Source organism: Ovis aries, chromosome X (genome assembly GCF_016772045.2).
Source record: "Ovis aries strain OAR_USU_Benz2616 breed Rambouillet chromosome X, ARS-UI_Ramb_v3.0, whole genome shotgun sequence".
Lineage (NCBI taxonomy): Eukaryota > Metazoa > Chordata > Mammalia > Artiodactyla > Bovidae > Ovis > Ovis aries.
Window position 1 is genome coordinate 36,501,772 of NC_056080.1, and position 21,279 is coordinate 36,523,050.

At 40.7% G+C, this 21,279-nt stretch overlaps 2 protein-coding genes across 3 annotated transcripts in view; both read right to left on the reverse strand.

The window, feature by feature from the left end:
- Positions 1-21,279, reverse strand: part of PRRG1 (proline rich and Gla domain 1) — a 118,821-nt gene that overhangs the window by 48,646 nt on the left and 48,896 nt on the right. For both annotated transcript variants that reach the window (XM_027963618.2, XM_060408369.1), the window contains exon 2: positions 19,343-19,392. In XM_027963618.2, coding sequence (XP_027819419.1) covers positions 19,343-19,349 — 7 coding nt within the window. In that variant the 5' untranslated portion in view covers positions 19,350-19,392. The remainder of the gene's footprint in view (positions 1-19,342; positions 19,393-21,279) is intronic.
- LOC121818384 (transcription factor E2F6-like) overlaps positions 1,297-21,279 on the reverse strand; it is a 68,879-nt gene continuing 48,896 nt past the window's right edge. The window contains exon 2 of the mRNA XM_060408368.1: positions 1,297-19,392. Within this exon, the coding sequence (XP_060264351.1) occupies positions 1,950-2,816 (867 nt within the window). The 5' untranslated portion in view covers positions 2,817-19,392 and the 3' untranslated portion in view covers positions 1,297-1,949. The remainder of the gene's footprint in view (positions 19,393-21,279) is intronic.

Sequence of the window (21,279 nt, forward strand, 5' to 3'; positions counted from 1 at the left end):
GATTTTTGATTCCTATGCTCTTTTTATACATGGTCTTAATTTCACGTTGCTTCAATTCTTTCTTTGAAAGCAAGAGAAGCATAAGATATGAATTTCAATGATACAAGAACCTTGTATGCTACATAAGCCAAGTATTATTAGTCTAATTTTACCATTCACTGACTCACTCACTGATTTGTTCAAACATTTATGGAGCACTTTTTACGTGCCAGATGTTGGTGCAAGGCAGTGGGTTTAACAATAAGACAAAGTCCCTCAAGGAGCTCAGTCTAATGGCAAACTACTGAGTAAACTGAGGCACAGAGTGGTAAATGCTTTGCCCAATGAAGTGGAAATACTAGGTACTTGGAAATGATTGACTAGAGCTGGAGAGAGGGCAGGGTACCATTAGGTCATCATAAGTAAACCCCCTTGACTGAAGAGCAAGGCTACATACAGAAACATATTACAGAATCTGCTTGCAAAAAAGGTTAAAATAGGGGACTCCCCTGGTGGTCCAGTGGTTAAGACTTTGCCTTCCAATGCAGGGGTGTGTGTTCAATCCCTGGTTGAGGAGCTAAGACCACAGAACCAAAAACACGGAACAGAAATAATACCGTAACAAATTCAATAGACTTTAACAATGGTCCACGGTAAACATTTTTTTTTAATTTTTTTAAAGGTTAAAATTGTTTTCAATTGACACCATGACTGAATTCACACCTCGCAAGAAATTATTAAACTGTGATCTGATGGCATTTCTACACTTGCCCCCAAAGCCTGGGGCATGCCACCAGTCTGCTCCAACACAATCAATCTGTAGGGACCTTGAAGTCCAATTTTAGCACTGGGAACCATAGTGAGATACATTAATTAATTCCACAAACTTTAAGTATACAGCATATTTATGATACCTCTACATACAGGAGTTTGGATAAAACTCTTCTCTAACCCTCATTCAGAGGGTTCTAGTCAGTTATAAATGCCAGAGAAATTAGAGAATACATGTTACTTTCCATATAGCCATTATTTAGGTTGTACAAGGGTAAAAAGTCTCACTTTGAAATACTTCATAAGCAATCTAAACATTATACAACTATACACAAAGACATCATGTCCAGATGCATGCATACCCCTATCCATTGCAGACATGAACCCATATTAAGGCAATTTCTCTTTTAATAAAAACAACTTATCCATGCAGCAAAGGGCAGAGTCCACAAAGAGCTGTCCATCCAGCCTGCCCAACAGTTTCAGTGATACTCTGTGTGATGCAGTAATCTCAGGAGGCAAGATGTCTATTTCACTGGCAAAAAAAACAGGGAATAATTATTTTTTTTAAGAAACAGGAGCCTATTATACAGAGTGAAGTAAGCCAGAAAGAGAAACACCAATACAGTATACTAACACATATATATGGAATTTAGAAAGATGGTAACCATAACCCTGTACGCAAGATAGCAAAAGAGACAGATGTATAGAACAGTCTTTTGGACTCTGTGGGAGAGGGTGAGGGTGGGATGATTTGGGAGAATGGCACTGAAACAGGTATAATATCATATGTGGAACGAATCGCCAGTCCAGGTTCAATGCATGATACTGGATGCTTGGGGCTGGTGCACTGAGACGACCCAGAGGGATGGTACAGGGAGGGAAGAGGAAGGGGGGGGTTCAGGATGGGGAACACGTGTATACCTGTGGCAGATTCATGTTGATGTATGGCCAAACCAATACAATATTATAAAGTAATTAACCTCCAATTAAATAAATTTATGTTAAAAAAAGTTGTTTTCAAATGCAGAAACCATAATTATCTAGTAATCTAAGTAGTGAACTGCTCGAAGTTACTCCTGGCCTTATTGCTATAAGGGAGAATGGGAAAGTATCGGGGATGATTTATTCCTCTGAGAATCACATCTGGTGTGTAATTCACCCACCGGGATGTCCCCAAAGATTCAATACCTGGATCCTCACATGCCATTAGTCTTCACTTCAAGCAACTCCTCACTCTGCTCTGGAGGATCTTCTTCTTTCTCAGGGTAAGGGTATTCTGGCCGTGCGCTTTCGGACGAAGAGGTTCCTACACCATCCAATGTTTCATTACTTGGGAGATCCTCCGTCATTTCACATACATAAACATCGATAGGTCCTGTGGTGCTCTTCATATGTACTGCGGCAGAATCTTCCATGGGAAGTAAAATATCCAAGCTGGTTTCAGCCGGAGCTCTAACTGCAAATACAGTCTGTTCACGGAAGGTTTCAAGGCTATGAATATCTTGATATGACACATACGCTAGACTTCGCTTTTCTCTGTCCGCTAGTAAGTCAACCAACTGTTGAGAACAATCCTTAATTAATCCATCCAGAGCTGCTTCTTTCACTGATAAGTCAGAAATTTCCCTCTCCAGCTGCCTCTGTTCGGGCCGTATTTCCAATTCATTAAGATCAGGTCCTATCCATTGAATATAGTTCCTAGACTTTTTTTCAACCAGCTTGATTCCACTTAAGACACTGGTGACATCATACAGTCTTCGTTTTTGTACTCCCAGTGTTTCTGCAGCTTTATTTAAGTCAAGAACACCTTTAGGACTAGATCTGAGAAGAGCCATAAATCTTCGAGTTAAACGAGACAGGGACGAATAACACCGAGGTATCTTCATTCCTGGGCCTTTTTTCCTGGACACCTGTTGCTTACTATCTTCTAAATTAATGCTTACTTTTAATGGGCGCAGGTCCTCCATGCCGCTGGGGTCTTTGGATTCACCGCACACCATCTTCTCCTCCACCCGGTCCACATGCAAGCTGGGCAGCTCGCAGGCAGGCTGCTGCTGACTCATGCTGCCCGGCTGGCCCTCGCCTCGCACTGCACGAGCTCTCCCGCCTTCTCCCACTCAAGTCGGGCACCACTTCCAACACACTGGTCCCGGGGGACAAGCACGAACCTGGCTCCTGTTGTGATCAGATGCTCAATGTGGCTAGGCCGGCCCTCAAACTGGCGTACCGCTGCCCCACGGCCCTGGGAGCTGGAACGCTAGCGGCAAGAAAGCACACTGACCTACGGCACTCAGAACACGAGTCCCGCCATCTTTACGCATGCGCAGTGCGCTGCTTCTAGCGCGCTGCTTCTAGTGCGCATGCCTGCTGTGGCTGGCACGTTCTGATGCACGCAGTACAGTGTGTTACGTTGTTTTTTTTTTTTTTTTAATAAAAAAGATCGGCCTCAGCTTTGTGGCTCAGCTGGTAAAGAATTTGCCTGCAATGCGGGAGACCTGGGTTCAATCCCTGGGTTGGGAAGAGCCCTTGGAGGAGGGAATCTGGCTACCCACTCCAGTATTCCGGCCTGGAGAATTCTATGGACTATATAGTCCATAGGGTCGCAAAGAATCGGACACGACTGAGCGACGTTCACTTTCAGCAATCTGCAACACTTATTTATTCAAATAGAAAGTTTGTTCCTAGTCGGTGTTGTGTAAATGTTGGTGTGTCACAGACTGAAACTATAAGAAGTCTGCATACTAAGAGGTTATTTTTCTCTTTTTTAAATAAATCTAATATCTTGTTTAGTTGCAAATTTCTCATAAAAGACTATGTAAGATGCTAGTTCAGTTCAGTTGCTCAGTCATGTCCGACTCTTTGCGACCCCATGAATTGCAGCACGCCAGGCCTCCCTGTCCATCACCAATTCCCAGAGTTCACTCAGACTCACGTCCATCGAATCAGTGATGCCATCCAGCCATCTCATCCTCTGTCATCCCCTTCTCCTGCTCCCAATCCCTCCCAGCATCAGAGTCTTGTAAGATGCTAAGTTATCCATTTATTTGAACCTTCTGTTGTTAGTCATATGAAAACTGCCTTTTGAGACTCTCTGGTTGAAGTCTGAGAAAGCCAGTATCTGTTCATTGCTTTCACCAACCCCTGTATTGAGACAAATGAAAATTCAGGCAGAGTATGGTAGCGAGGAAAGATCCTAAATTTGTAGCCAGGTATGCGGATTTCTGTCCAGCTCTGGCACTAAACTGGCTACATGATTCCACATTTGTTGCCAAATTTATCTGGGTCTGTCTCCTAATTTGGTAACCTAAGGTTTATATGTATGATTTCTTAGGTTTTCTCAGTTGTAACTATAAAATTTTATACTTGGAAAGATTTTTGTTAAGTGGGAGTAGTGTATTGCATTCAAATTCTTTGGGGATATGAATATATTATTTTTAAGCCAAGCAACCACCATCTCCCAAACCAACAATAAAAACAAACAAGAAGCAAAAATCAATAAGATACCCTCCCCATCAAATCCTTTGCTCAGATTTATATACTGTAAAAAAAATTTTATAAAATGTCACACTCATATTTCCTTGCTTCTAAACTTATTTGATACCATCATTCAGTCAGTGTGTGTACATACAATGCCTTCAAGTTTTTTTTCTGCTAAAATGGGTATAAATAGGCATTTCTTAGCAAAAATGGATGGACACAACTTTCCTTAGAACAACTAAGTCTTACTAGAATTTTCAAGTGACATCTCACTTCCTAAAAACCAAAATTATGCAAAATAAAAAGATCCTATTTGACTGTTGGTTGGAATGATATAGCCACTATGGAAGACAGTATGGAGATTCCTTAAGAAAACTAGGAATAAAACTACCATGTAACCCAGCAATCCCACTACTAGGTATACTCTGAGGAAACCACAAGTAAAAAAGACACATGCACCCCAATGTTCGTTGCAGCATATTTACAATAGCTAGGACGTGGAAGAAATCTAGATGTCCATTGACAGATGAATGGATAAAGAAAATGTGGTACATACATACAATGGAATATTACTCAGTCATAAAAAGGAATGCATTTGAGTCAGTTCTAATGAGGTTGATGAAACTAGAGCGTATTACACACAGTGAAGTAAGTCAGAAAGATAAAAACAAATATCATATATTAATGCATATATATGGAATCTAGAAAGAAGATACTGTTGAACCTATTTGCAGGGCAATAATGGAGACAGTTCATGGGGTCACAAAGAGTCGACATGACTGAGTGACTGAACTGAACTAATGGAGACAGACATAGAGAACAGACTTATGGACATGGGGGCGGGGGGGGGTAGAGGGTAGGATGTATGCAGAAAGTGGCATGGAAACATACACATTACCATAGGTAAATCAGATAGCCAATGGGAATTTCCTATGTGATTCAGGGGGCTCAAACCAGTATTCTGTGACAACCTAGAGGGGTGGGATGGGGAGGGAGGTTCAGGAAGCAGGGGACATAGGTATACCTATGGCTGATTCATGTTGATGTTTGGCAGCAACCAACACAATTTTGTAGAGCAATTACCCTTCAATTAAAAATAAATTTCAATATTAAAAAAAAAGATCCTATTTGGATCATCTTCCTATTACTGAAAAAAAAAGTTGCTCAGTCATGTCCGACTCTTTGCAACCCCATGGACTATACAGTCCATGGAATTCTCTAGGCCAGAATACTGGAGTGGGTAGTCCTTCCCTTCTCCAGGGGATTTTCCCAACCCAGGGATCAAACTCAGGTCTCCTGCATTGCAGGTGGATTCTTTACCAGCTAAGCCACAAGGGAAGCCCTCCTATTACTTAGGGAGGTGGGAAAAAGATTATTTCTAAAATGTATTTCACCACTGTAACCTATCTGTGAAAATAAAAAAGGCTATTTTTCTTGTAGAAGGTAGGTTTATAATTCAGAATTTGTTGTACAGTGGTGCTCATGTGCCCATACAGGTTGTCACAAACTTACAACTTAGTTAGAATGGCATGTAGTATACATTTTCACAGGAATTAGGAAGTGGAAACCCACTCAGGAACTGAGACATTTAAAATATAATTTAATGTTATAGGACTGAACTAGAGAGAGTGGGGCATCTCAGGGTTTGAGAGAAGTAACTGTTGTATCTTTAATATCCTGAACCTGCTTCTTAAGGACAATGTAGTGGTTATGATCCCTATCTAAGACTTCAAAAAAAGACATCTCTGTGCTATCAGAGGTATGCAATGAAATGCCAGATAATAACAGGCAGGTTTCCAGGAATAAACGTGGAGAAAAAGACAGAAATGGATTTCTATAAGAATGAAGACAAAAGAGGTTGTGTATGTCTATAAAGTCAATAGATCCTTTTCCCCATGAGGAGGGATCTATTACTAATTCAATATGGTTTACTTAAAAGCCAAATTTTACATCATATATTCTGATGTCTCTTGTCTAATGATTTTACGCTTTGTAAGGAATAATTAGATACAGAGAAATTATCTAATAGATTCTCCCACAAGGGAAGGTAAAAAGCCAAATTTTCTTTGAAGGAGTTTTACAATAACTCCTTATCAAAAAGAATACTTCATGAAATGGAGGATGACAGCAATCAAGTTACCAGCAATTACAACTACTGCTTAAATGTATGGTACTTTAACATGTGATATTTATGAACGAAAGTCGTGCCTTACCCACAGGAAGCAAATAAATATGGGTTTAGAAAATGATCTAATTTGCACAACATTAAGCACACAATCCAGTAGAATCATGAAAACAGGGGAATTCCCAAGATAGGTATTTCCCATCACTAGTGCCTCAACTCTCATCAACAAGAAGATCATTTGTCTTAGAGTTTATAGTTGTTACAACCAGAAAACTTTGCTTTGAGTTTATGAATATGATTTACACTGATTCTGGTTACACTGGATCTGTCCCATTTGGAAGAATACAGAAACAGCTATAACAATCACCATTAAATGGGCTGGGGGGTGGCAGGGTAAGGCATGTAGTGAGACTCAGCAAACATGAAACATAGCTTTAAATATATAACTATGTTACAGTGAATGCTTTACACTCTGTCAACATAGATAGTGTGGCATTATCTATGGGATAGTTAACTGTAATCTAGATACTAGGAGTGAATGACTGTCCTAATAGAATACATACTACATTTAATCAAAAAGTCTCATATCAGAGATGGTTGTTCAGAGAACATGCAAAGCTAGTGGTCAGCTATCTTTCTGTTATGCACAACGGCAGAGCAGAATGGATTTCAGAAATGGACTCTCATTGACAAAGTAGTACTTTTATTAATTAGCACATAGATTTCAGAAAGGACTTTTCGCTGGTGAAATCAATGTTGTTTATATGTGAATTTGTTCTAGAAGTGATGTTGATAGAATTCAAACTTTTGCTTGTTCTGTCTGAAGGGGAGAGCAACACTCCCCAGTATTCCCTCTTCTTTCCCTTCTCTCCTAGTGGTTCCTCAGGGACCCCTGTAGGAAACCTGGGGCTTCACTGAGCACACTGAAACCACAGATCTATCTCAATCCCTTCATTTTGCTGACAAGAAAAGGGAAATCCAGGCTAAATGACTTATCCAAGGACTCAGCTGCTTGATTCTAGGACCAGCACTACATCTTGGTTTCTAGAACCATAATGGAAGCAAATTTCACATACTAAGGTATGGGGGAGTCATTTTGGCTTATATATGATTAAACTCAAAGTTTATGCTAACTAAAACAGCCTGTTTGTGGCCTATCAAACAAACACCCTACATCTGTCTTGATCCTTAAAGAAAAGCGTGCATTCACCAAAAGTAAAAAATGTCTATGTTAAAAATAAACATTAAATGCCTCCCTTCCTGGGCTGCCGATGGTGGTGCTCCTTCAATGATGAGACGCCCTTCCAAGGTACCAAGGCTATACTGACTCCTGTGTACATGCTGATTTGTTATTGTTGTTTCGAAATCTTGAAGGAATGGATCCCTGACTTCTTGTCAGGACAAAAAAACAAAAATGGTATTTTTTGTTCTAACAAGATATAAAACTGTGCTGTGGAGAAGGAGATGGCAACGCACTCCAGTATTCTTGCCTGGAGAATCCCATGGACAGAGGAGCCTGGCGGGCTACAGTCCATGGGGTCGCAAAAGAGTTGGGCGCGACTGAGCAACTAAACAACAATCACCCCCACACACAGCAGAGTGAGCTGCTAAAAACAAACCTCAGCATCTAACTTTCCTCCTGCAAATTCTTCAGTGGCTTCCAGCTGCTTTTGGAAGAAAGTCCTAAATCTAAAGACCTTTCATAAATCAGCCTCTACCTCACATCACCCCCTCTTCGTTCCCTGTGTCCCAGTCACACTGGCTGACTTTCTGTTTATTAAATATCTTCCTGCTTCAGAGCCGGGACACAGGCTGTTCTCTCTGCTTGCAACACTTTTCCATTTCCCACTGTGCTAATCTTAAGTGTTTCTTCTTCACAGAGAACTTTTCTGGTTTCTCCATGTAGGTCAAGACTTTCTGTTAAATCTTCTCTTAGCACCAGGCCCATTTCAGAGCACTTACTGTGACAGTAATATAAAAATTACAGACGTTAATTAGCTGGTGGGCTGCTAGACTGTAAGCTCATGAGGGCAGATGTCGTGCCCCTCTTGTTAAGTACTGTATTCCCAGTGTTGGGGCACACAGTTGCTACTCAATAAATTTTGATTGAATGGAAAAAAAAAAAAAAAACCTGTGCTGAAAACTCCAGCATAACTTCTCTAGCATAAGTTCCTCAGAATAATCTGAGACAGTGTCTCCTGGGCTATAGTCCTTGTTGTTCAGTTGCCCAGTCATGTCCAACTTTTTGCAACCCCATGGACTGCAGCACATCAGGCCTCCATGTCCCTCATCATCTCCCAAAGTTTGCCCAAGTTCATGTACATTGCATCAGTGATGCCATCCAACCATTTCATCCTCTGTCATCCCCTTCTCCTTCTGCCCTCTATCTTTCCCAGCATCAGGGACTTTTCCAATGAGTAGGCTGGTCGCGCCAGGTAACCAAAATACTGGCACTTCAGCTTCCTTTGTTTGGCTTCCTTAATCCTTAGTTTGACTCAAACAAAATTCCTTTCTATTCCTATCATAGATTGGTTTACTGATCATTTCTGTTGACAACCATATACATTTGTCCCTCAGCAGCTGCGGAGGATTGATTCCAGGCCCCCTTATGGATATCAAATTCTGCAGGTGCTCAAGTCCCTTATGTGAAATGGCATGCATGCTCAGTCGCTTCAGTTGTGTCCAATTCTTTGCAACTTCAAGGACTGCAGCCCTCCAGGCTCCTCTGTCCGTGGGTTTCCCCAAGCAAGAATACTGGAGTGGGTTGCCATGACCTTCTCCAGGAGATCATCCTGACCCAGGGATCAAACCCATGTCGCCTACATTGCAGGCAGATTCTTTACCATCTGAGCCACCAGGGAGGCCCAGTACAATGTAAATTATACATAAATAGTTGGAAACACAACATAAATTCTATGTGAACAGTTGAGGACATGTAGCAAACTCAGGTTTTGCTTTCTTGAACTTTCTGAAATTTTTACTTTTTCCCAGTATTTTTGATCCTTAGTGGATTGAATCCATGGTTGTGGAACCTGAAGATAACTGAAGACACAGAGTGCCAACTCTAACGCTCTCCTTGAGACTCAAATTACTTCTCTGAAAATCACAATGGTGTTGTTTGGCTTATCTCTAAAGAATTCCTATCCTTTATTCTGGGGCTTCTCTGCTGGTAAAGAATCCGTCTGCAAAGCAGAAAACCTGGGTTTGATCCCTGGGTTGGGAAGTTCCTCTGGAGAAGGGAAAGGTTACCCACTCCAGTATTCTGGCCTAGAGAATTCCATGGACTGTATAGTCCAGGGAGTCACAAAGACTCGGACACAACTAAGTGACTTTCACTGTGACTATCCTTTATTCTAAATCAGTGGTTTTCTATCTTGGGTGATGTTGCACCCCAAGGAACATTTGACGATGTCTGGATATATTTTTTAAAAAAATTTTTTTAAGTATTTATTTGTCTGTGCTATCAGTTGCAGCACACAGGCACTTCCTTGTGTCATGTGAGATCTTCTGTTGCCTAGTTGCTCCATGGCCCGTGGGGTTCTTTGTTCCCCAGCTAGGGATTGAAATTTGCATTGCAACGTGGTTTCTCAACCCTGGACCATCTGGGTAGTCCCTGGATACATTTTTGATTCTCACAACTTGGAGGAGTAGGTGCAACTAGTGGGGCGAAGCCAAGGATGCTGCTGAACATCTTACAATGCACAGGTCAGCCTCCACAACAAAGATGTATCTGGTCCCAAATGTTGATAGTTACTCCTACAAATCTGGCCCAAAGAATTGAGAACAGATACTCAAACAAAAACTTGTACATCAAGGTTCACAGGAGCACTATTTCCAATTAACCAAAGGGCGGAAACAACCGAAATGTCCACCAACTGATGAATGACTCATCAAACTGTAATACATTCATACAATGGGATATTATTCAGCCATTAAAAAAATAATAAGGTACTAATACAACATGGATAAATCTAAAAAAAAACATTATGCCAAGTGAAAAAAGCCAGACACCAAAGGGCACATATTATATTATTCCATTTATATGAAATATCCATGATAGATAAATCCATAGAGCTAGAAATCAGCTAACAGGTTGCCAGGGCCTGGGAGAGTGCAAAATAGAGACTGACTGTTTAATGGGTAGAGAAGGTCTCACTTGGAGGTGATGGAAATGTTTTGGTACTAGAGTTACACAATATTGTGCATGTACTAAATACCACTAAATTGTACAGTTTAAAATGGTCAATTCTGGGCTTCCCTGGTGGTAAAGAATCCACATGCCAATGTGGGAGACATAGGTTCAATCCCTGATTAAGGAAGATCCCACATGCCACAGAGCAACTAAGCCTGTGTGCCACAATAATTACTGAGCAAGTGTTCTAGAGCCCAGCAGTTGCAACTACTGAAGCCCGTGCATCCTAGAGCCCACACTCCACAAGAGAAGCTCCACAACGAGAAGCCTGCTCACCACAACTAGAGAGTAGCTCCTGCTCAATACAACTAGAGGAAAGCCCACACAGCAGCAAAGACTTCGGACAGCCAAAACTAAATAACTAAAAATATTTTTTTTTAAAAAGAATCAATTCTATGTTATGTGAATTGTTTTGCCTATATTATATATTTTGCCTCAAATTTTTAAAATGTCAACAGTGCTAGGGTTAAGAAGCCATTCTAAACTTATGTACTGAAATTATTCTCTTCTTCAATAGGTAAAAGGCAGAGAGGATTGTATCAAAGACAAAAAGCATCAAGCACTATAATGAGTTTTTTTTTTTTTAAGGCAGCCTGAACCTCACATAGTAAGCTCATTTTTTGTTTTCTAATGGGAAAATCTTGCCAGGAAAAAAATAATGGCTGTTGCCAGCTCCAAGTATATTTGCTTTACTGTTACAAAATTATGAAGCTAGATAAGGATTTATAATAAATTGGTGACATCATGTGAACTGCACAGGCATTACCATAATAGCGAGACTCTCAGATTTAATATAGGCCAGAAAATGAAACAATTGTCTTTGAATGTGTGCCTTCACTTGAACTATAAACCTGGGAGCTGTCAAATAAAATTAGGCAGTACATTATTAAACAGTCACTTTACAAGCCTTGTCAGTTTGAACACGCATTCCCTGTTTGAAAATATGTAGCTGTATGGCTTGAATTAAAGCTTAGGATTGACCTCAACTGAGCACTAATTCAGCAGTGAACTTAGAAATTTACTCTAGTAGCTATGAACCATCTTTCCTTCCATTAAGTCTTGGTAAGTGGAGGGGATATGTTTGGGTTCTTTGAAGTAAAGGAGCCAAGGGAATGATGCTGCTATGGTTTAATCAGTTCAGTTCGGTTCAGTCACTCAGTCATGTCTGACTCTTAGTGACCCCATGGACTGCAGCATGCCAGGCTTCCCTGTCCATCACCAACTCCTGGAGCTTGCTCAAACTCATGTCCATTGAGTCAGTGATTCCATCCAACCATCTCATCCTCTGTCATCTCCTTCTATTCCTGCCTTCAGTCTTTCCCAGCATCAGGGTCTTTTCAAATAGTCAGTTATTTTTGCATCAGGTGGCCAAAGTATTGGCGTTGCATCATCAGTCCTTCCAATGAATATTCAAGGCTGACTTCCTTTAGGATGGACTGGTTTGATCTCCTTGCAGTCCAAGCGACTCTCAAGAGTCTTCTCCAACATCACAGTTCAAAAGCATCAATTCTTCTGCCAGGGTCAGTCTCTCCCATCAGGAAGCTCCCATAAGCCTCTTATCCTTATTCATCAGAGGGCAGACAGACTGAAAACCACAATCACAGAAAACTAATCAAACTGATCACAGCCTTCTCTAACTCAGTGAAACTATGAGCCATGCCATGTAGGGCCACCCAAGACGGATGAGTCATGCTGGAGAGTTCTGACAAAACGTGGTCCACTGGAGAAGGGGATGGCAAACCACTTCCATATTCTTGCCTTGAGAACTCCATTATTTAATAATAATAAACAAAAGACTGTAACTGGTAGCACCATCACTGTTTCTCTACAGCACAACCATATGTTCATGGATCCTAGGACATCAAAGGCATGTTACTATTAAGTATGAAAAATGAAGATGGAAACTGACTTTGTGGATTAAGAATTTATAGGCCTAGGGTTTCCTTCTAAGCTAGGTAAAACCTATCTATCTCCAAAGACTAAATACCAAAAGAAGAGAAACAGAAAACATGCTGAGGCATCTTTATATTTTTATGTTAGTTCAGTTCAGTCACTCAGTCATGTCTGACTCTTTGCAACCCCATGGACTGCAGCATGCCAGGCCTCCCTGTCCATCACCAGCTCCCGGAGCTTACTCAAACTCATGTCCATCGAGTTGGTGATACCATCTAACCATCTCATTCTCTGTCATTCCCTTCTCCTCCCACCTTCAATCTTTCCCAGCATCAGGGTCTTTTCCAATGAGTCAGTTCTTCACATCAGGTGGCCAAGGTATTGGCCTTTCAGCTTCAGCATCAGTCCTTCCAATGAATATTCAGGACTGATTTCCTTTAGGATGGACTGGTTGGATCTTCTTGCAGTCCAAGGGACTCTCAAGAGTCTTCTCCAACACCACAGTTCAAAAACCATTAATTCTTTAGGACTCACCTTTCTTTATAGTCCAATTCTCACATCCATACATGACTACTGGAAAAACCATAGCTTTGACTAGGTGGACCTTGGTTGGCAAAGTAATATCTCTGCTTTGTAGTATGCTGTCTAGGTTGGTCATAGCTTTTCTTCCAAGGAGGAAGCATCTTCTCATTTCATAGGTGCAGTCACCATCTGCAGTGATTTTGGAGCCCCCCAAAATAAAGTCTGTCACTGTTTCCATTGTTTCCCCATCTATTTTCCATGAAGTGTTAGGACTGGATGCCATGATCTTAGTTTTCTGAATGTTGAGTCTTAAGCCAACTTTTTCACTCTCCTCTTTCACTTTCATTAAGAGGCTCTTTAGTTCTTCTTTGCTTTCTGCCAAAAGGGTGGTGTCATCTGCATATCTGAAGTTACTGGTATTTCTCCCAACAATCTTGATTCCAGCTTGAGTTGGAATCAATAATTTTATGTTAATTATTCTCCAAAAATATAACCTGTATGTCTGTTACCATTCAGCAATTCCCGATATTGTTTTCTGTACGACAAAGCAAAATAAAGCTGTTTGAAGATTCATGGGTAAATATCATTCTTATTTTATAAAAGAGGAGTAGGAACATCTTGTAGTTTGCTATTATTGAGAAGCCAAGATGAATTTCTTTCACAAGCTTTGTTATTAAGGTAAAGACGTGAAATTAGCCATCATAACTGCCTATTAAGAGTAATAAATACCATAAATTGCTGCTATAGTACTTAAAATATGCAGTAAGAGAAGTGTGTTCTGACATAGAAAAAAATCTGAGGTAAAATAGGTATGACTAAAAATCAAATTCTACTCAAGCTGTGTAACAAAAACAACCCTCAAATTTTTTAGCAAGAAAACTCCCAAGAAATTGCTTGTGGAGAACTGAGACCTTTGTCATTTTATCATGAATGTAGCAGTTATTCAGTGGCTGGGGGTGGGGGAAGAGGATGAAAAGGTAGGATAAAGTTTTAATGTCTATCTGAAGATGACTACAGATACTTCTGGTACATAATATCTGGTAAGCCTAAACGTGCACCTTTGTAAAATTCTCATATTTTCTTTGTGAAAATGTTCATTCTCTACTAAAATCTTACACATAATTTAATTTATACATGCTATTCTTTTTTTGTAACAGCATCTTTCCTTGTTGACTACATACTGTTCTGGTGTTCCACAGTGTATTGTATTCTCTGTGTTATGAAAAACCACAGAGACAAAACCTATCGATCAAGCAGGGTGACTTTCACCATGGAAGTGGTGTCTTAGGTCCCTTACTTTGGGGACCTCCCACTGTGTGTTGTGTACAGCAACCTTCTGAGTTGAATTTCTTGTTACTTTAACTTGGTGACTGTCAATCAGTGCTGCTGCCTTTGAGTTACCACAGCCAGGGACCACTGCTGCTCAGAGGATTTTGATATTTGAGGCACTCCACCATGTGACACAGATGTTTTAGCTGTTACCATAAATGAGGATGAACTTCCTTTAGCTGTTACCATAAATAAGGATGAACTTCAAATAACTTCATTTCTCCCAGCCATTTCTCCTTTCCTCTCCTCCCACCCCCACACCATACTGTGAGAACATAGTCTTAAGAAAATATTTTCTTTCACACCATAAGATAGTTCCTAAGTTTTTAATCGACTTTATACACAGCTGATGACTAGGGTGCTCAGAATACAGTTTATTGGAAGAAAATGAAAACTGCCTATGACATAAGGAGACCTATGTTTGCCTTCTGACTCTTCATTCATAAACTGCAGACTTTAGATAAGACTTTCTCTCATGACGCTATGTTTTATACTACATAAAATGAAGATAATAATCCATATTTATACTACAGGGTGCTCTCACAACTCAAGTAAGATAATGGAGAAATATCTATGAGTTATGAACTCTACAGATACTTGTTAATACCAAAATAATTATATATTCATAAGAATCATAAAAACTAAACCCTACTTAAATACTAAATCTCTATATGGTAAATGGAATTTCAATGCCACATACAATGGACACTGCTGATGGTCTACTGAGAAATGATTCACACAAGTCTGTTCTCATCCCCTCCACCATTTGTAAGACTATGAATTTTTCCATATCATATAAGCAAAAGAAGGATTCTTCTAACACATCTATAAATAATTTCTTCATCCAACATCAAAGAATACTAAAAGAGGTTGACCTCAATTTAATTTTTCATCTATACTGTATGGTTTCCCAGCTGTGTTCTTTGTTTTCGTGGCTCCTTAATTAATGAGGCTAATGACATGTCTTTTTGGTATTTTCTTCTGCTGTCGCTTTGTATGACACATTGAGCTATGTTTGTGAGAACCTTTGCTAAAGCCAGTAAAAACTTCATTGTACATGGCCAGAAAAAAAAAAAAAAAAAGAGCACACAGTAGCATCTTTTTTTTCTCCTCACTAACACAGTCAGCAATTAACAAGTATAATCAGACAAACTAAAGCTTAGAGTGTCAAGGATAGATTCTTTGTGATTCAGGATGTTAAGGATGTTTTCAAAGTGCTCACACAAATAGTCAAAATGCTGCTATTACAAGGTGCCACGTGTTTGTAAAAGTAGCATTTTTGGAAGTGCTTCTCTTATCTCATCTCTGGGTTGGAAACCTCTCCATCTTTGCAGATTACACTAACAAGCCCTATCCTTTAGCAAGAACTCTATTAACTGCCTGACTATGTAAATGGACACTTGCTGAGGCATCTTTTAAAGCAAGCACTTACTGATAATGATTTGATGACTATTCTAAAAAGGAAGAAGGGAAACAAGGAGGAGTATGTTGCCCTGTGTCAGTGCAGCTCTCTTCACTACAGGGCCATGATGAAAACCAAGAATTACAGTATTCTCCAAATCCACTTGAAGCTTGAAAGAAAGTGAAAATCAAACCATGAATCCAGTTACGCTGGAAGGTTCTGTTGATAGTTGATGCTGGAGTTAGGACCTGGCATAGATTAGTTCTAGAACTTTGACCATTAAAAAAAAATGTATTCAGGTTTTAAAATTTTTCAAAACTATCAGAGATAGGTATCTTTTGTGAAGGTGGGGACAGAACCAGAATCCCTGAGGGAGTGCTGGAGAAAACACACAAAAGCTCATTCGTCAAGGTTCAGGAAGATATTTTCCATCTATAATCCTTGGGGCTGCCTACCAGGGCCCAGACTGGTGTGGGGTAAGAAAGATGCATAGAACACAAACAGAAGGAACCACTCTATCTCTAACACACCCTAGTCCCAGGCTTCCTGCCTACAGAGGCATCTGATCAAATAACTTCATTTTAACTACTGAATGACAGAACCAATGAAGATCTACATCTTCAACAAGGACAGCAATGAGCAGAGACCTCTGCATTCTTCCATTATACATTAGCGTTTTCAACATGCTTTCATATATATTCTCACATTATGCCAGCCACAGCCTTCTGAGGTTAACAGTGTGCTATGTTATTAATCCCACCACAGAGATGAACAGTCAAAGGCTTTGGCATAGTCAATAAAGCCGAAGTAGATGTTTTTCTGGAACTCTCTTGCTTTTTCAATGATGCAGAAGATGCTGGCAATTTGATCTCTGGTTCTTCTGCCTTTTTTAAATCCAGCTTGCATGTCTGGAAGTTCATGGTTCACATACTGTTGAAGCCTGGGTTGGAGCATTTTGAGCATTACTTTGCTAGTGTATGAGATGAGTGCAATGGTGTTGCAGTTTAAACATTGTTTGGCATTGCCCTTCATTGGGATTGGAATGAAAACTGACCTTTTCCAGTCCTGTGGCCTGTGCTACATTTTCCAAATTTGCTGGCATATTGAGTGCAGCATTTTCACAGCATCATCTTTTAGGATTTGAAATAGCTCAGCTGCAATTCCATCACCTCCACTAGCTTTATTTGTAGTGATGTTTCCTAAGGCCCACTTGACTTCACATTCCAGTGATCACACCATTGTGGTTATCTGAGTCATTAAGATCTTTTTTGTATAGTTCTTCTGTGTATTCCTGCCACCTCTTCTTAATATCTTCAGCTTCTGTTAGGTCCATACCATTTCTGTCCTTTATTGTGCCCATCTTTGCATGAAATGTTCCTTTGCTATCTCTAATTTTCTTGGAGAGTTCCCTAGTCTTTCCCATTCTATTGTTTTCTTCTATTTCTTTGCACTGATCACTGATGAATGCATTTTTATCTCTCCTTTCTATTCTTTGGAACTCTGCATTCAAATGGGTATATCTTTCTTTCTCTCCTTTGCTTTTAGCTTCTTTTCTTTTCTCAGATATTTCTAAGGCCTCCTCAGACAACCATTTTGCCTTTTTGCATTTCTTTTTCTTGGGGATGGTCTTGATTACTGTCTCCTGTACAATGTCACAAACCTCTGTCCATAGTTCCTCAGGCACTCTGTCTATCACATCTAATCCCGTGAATCTATTTGTCACTTCCACTGTATAAGCATAAGGGATTTGACTTAGGTCATACCTGAATGATCTAGTGGTTTTCCCTACTTTCTTCAATTTAAGTCTGAATTTTGCAATAAGGAGTTCATGATCTGAGATAAAGTCAGCTCCTGGTCTTGTTTTTGCTGACTGTACTAGACCACCAAAGCTGTATGCAGGTCAAGAAGCAACAGTTAGAACTGGACATGGAACAACACTGGTTCCAAATTGGGAAAGGAGTATGTCAAGGCTGTATATTGTCACTCTGCTTATTTAACTTATATGCAGAGTACATCATGCAAAATTCCAGGCTGGATGAAACACAAGCTGGAATCAAGACTGCTAGGTGAAATATCAATAACCTCAGATATGCAGATGACACACCCTTATGGCAGAAAGCAAAGAAGAACTAAAGAGCCTCTTGATGAAAATGAAAGAAGAGAGTGAAAAAGCTGGCTTAAAACTCAACATTCAGAAAACTAAGATCATGGCATCTGGTCCCATCACTTCATGGCAAATAGATGGGGAAACAATAAAAACAGTGACAGACTTTATTTTGGGGGACTCCAAAATCACTGCAGATGGTGATTGCAGCCATGAAATGAGAAGATGCTTCCTCCTTGGAAGAAAAGCTATGACCAACCTAGACAGCATACTACAAAGCAGAGATATTACTTTGCCAACCAAGGTCCAATTAGTCAAAGTTATGGTTTTTCCAGTAGTCATGTATGGATGTAAGAGTTGGACTGTAAAGAAAGGTGAGTGCCAAAGAATTGATGCTTTTGAACTGTGGTGTTGGAGAAGACTCTTGAGAGTCCCTTGGATTGTGAGGAGATCCAACCAGTGTATCCTATAGGAAACCAGTTCTGAATATTCATTGGAAGGACTGATGCTGAAGCTGAAAGGCCAATACTTTGGCCACTTGATGTGAAGAACTAACTCATTGGAAAAGATCCTGATGCTGGGAAAGATTGAAGGTGGGAGGAGAAGGGGATGACAGAAGATGAGATGGTTGGATGGCATCATCAACTCGATGGACATGAGTTTGAGTAAGCTCCGGGAGTTGGTGATGGACAGCAACCTGGTGTGCTGCAGTCCATGGGGTCACAGAGTTGGACATGACTGAGCAACTGAACTGAACTGAACAGAGATGAACAAACAAGTTTAGAGCAATGAGAGGAGTTGATCAAAATAATAGAGTTAGAACTTGAATTCAGGACTCTGACTCTGCCAAGTACTCTTCTCATTATACTACCCAACACCAACTCTTCCTTTGAGGTCCTTCATAACATCAGATTTCATGACCTATGTTGATTAGAATTTATCATCAAGTCACTGCAGTGGCTGGTTAACAAAGAAATAATCTTAAATTTGTTTGTTGTCAACTGCCCATATAACAGCCTTATGAGAAATGAAAAATGGACAAAAAGAATTCATCTAATGGGTCTTAATTCCAGTCTTTAACACTTTACAGGCAACCAAAGCCATTTAAGTCAACCTCACAGGTGATTTTTTTTCCTACTATCATTAGTTGCATAGTACAATCATATTTTTGTTTATGTTATTATCAATAAGGCCTTAGAAATCACTAGCAGCATATGGGTAACTTTGCTATGAGTTGTAAAGCAGCAGAGATCAGGGCAGGTTTATATAATATCAAGTTTGAGCCTTCTCTCCCTGTACTAAGAGATGTTCAGAAAAGAGCGGGTGTTGGGGGGCGTTGCGGGGGGGAAGACCCTTTCCAGTGAGCAACCTGTCTCTGCACAACACTACTTCAGACAAAACCTTTCTAACACTAACCAGAAACACAATTTAGTTGTCCACAAAAGAAAAAAAAAAAAACTTTAGTGAGTTGCAAATCTAATTTCCTGTATATAGTGGATTACTGTAGAGAGAATCTAAATTATTTAAAAGTGAAGAGAGACTTACTTCCCATGTTTTCCTGTGGTCTCCGGTAGATCCTTGGATGATGAATCCCTCTGCAAAACACAGCACACACACAGTCAGATTCAAGTTCCATTAAAACTGATGTTGTCAACATGAGCATTTCATTTCAGTGCTTTCCAATCTTGCCCCCTTATATAAATAAAGCTGATATCTAACCTCAGAAGATGGAAACACTGTATTCTGGAACACATGGGCTCCATATCAGTTGGCTATGACCTTGTTTATCTGGCATTAGTTTCTGCCCTTGCCAAATAAAAGTAATCAAATTGGTCACATGCTTCTTTCATAGGAAAGCAGGGATATCAACAAAAAAAAGGTGGCCAAAAATGCCAAAAGGCTCAATTTTAATAACAAGGCTAGAGTGTTATCCCTGTCTATCCCTGGTTTCTCTTCAGCATCACTCTGTGACAAATCCAATACCCTTTAGAGTGTAACATTTTCCTGAATGGTGTCAAACAGCAGTACCTCTAATCAAATTATCCCTCCGGCAAAGCAGCCCACAGAATTACTACCAGTAAACAGCATGAATCAATAATAACTATGAGCTACTGACAACAGAAACTTTGGAAGAGAAAAATACATACTGCAAATGCAGGTATGCATGGAGGAGCAGCAATTCTGTTTCTTTAGGAAAATACACACACAGAAGCTAATTTATACCACAATGGCTTCATTTTCTTACAGGGTTTAATCACAAAACTACCACACATTTACTGTTCACTTGTCAAATTCCCAATATGGAGCTAAGCACCAGAGAGGCACAATTCTAAGACGTAATTTATCACTATGTTAAGGAATATATAACCTGCTTAAGTCAAACATATAGAAGAGAGTAATGTCATCAACCTGGCCACATAGATCATTCCCAATTTCAGTTCCCCTCAAAAGAAGACCCACTAGCAACTATGCACAGAAAATGTGCATATACCCATTGTGAAGATGCTAGGCTGAAGCACCCTGCTGGACAACAGAGACTGAGCAGGACCACATGAGAAGGGTGAATGGACTGGATCCACCCTGACCACATCACGCTCCTCCCTGGAGGGAGGAGAGGAATATGGATTCCATACTGGGAAAAGAGAGCCAAAGGTGGGCATCCAGCTCCCCTACCATATAGGACACTTCCCAGGAGGCCCACTCAGGTCTTGCCTTATGGAGATCACTGGAGCAATCTGCTGCTTGACTACTGGGAATTGGAAAGAGATGGAGAAGGGGGTGGGGCTCAAAGCAAACAGTGCTCAGGCCTTGGCAAATGGCATTTCTGCTCATATCCATGCCTTAGCAAAGATCCTGGCCAGCAGATCTGGCCATTTGCAGAGCTAAGCAGGTGGCCCCTTCTGACTAGAGAGCTCAGGTGGTAGTTCTACTTGATCTGGATCTACGATCAGTGGAACCTCTTCTACCATCCAGCCCATGAAGGCAAGCAAATGCCTAGTCCTGCTGAAGTGCTGAGCATACCCTCCAGTTTCTCCTTCCAGGAAGCCTGGCTGGGGAACCAGAGCAGCCATAAACTCATCTTACAGCCCCGACTGGTCAGAGAGCCAAGCTAGTAGTCCTGCCCAATTGCTGAGTATAACCACTGGCCCCGCAAAACCAGGGAGCTGGAACAGTGACCCTGGGCAACAGGAGAACCCAGCCTATGGGACTGCTAGAGAGGCAGAGCAGAGCCTACACTCCCAACTCAGCCATGGAGCCTAGCCCTACAACCCTGATAAGCAGAGGAGCCCAGCCTATGGCCCTGCTCACTTGCTGGAAACAGCCTGTGGTCTTGCCCATGCAGGAAGCCCAGATAGTAATCTTGTCCAATGAAGAAGGGTAGCTTGCGGTCCCGCCCAACAAGGAAGCTCAGCAGCATGCAGCCTTGTTCAACTTCATGGCAGTGTCTATGGCCCCACCTAATCCTGAAGCACAACCTGAAG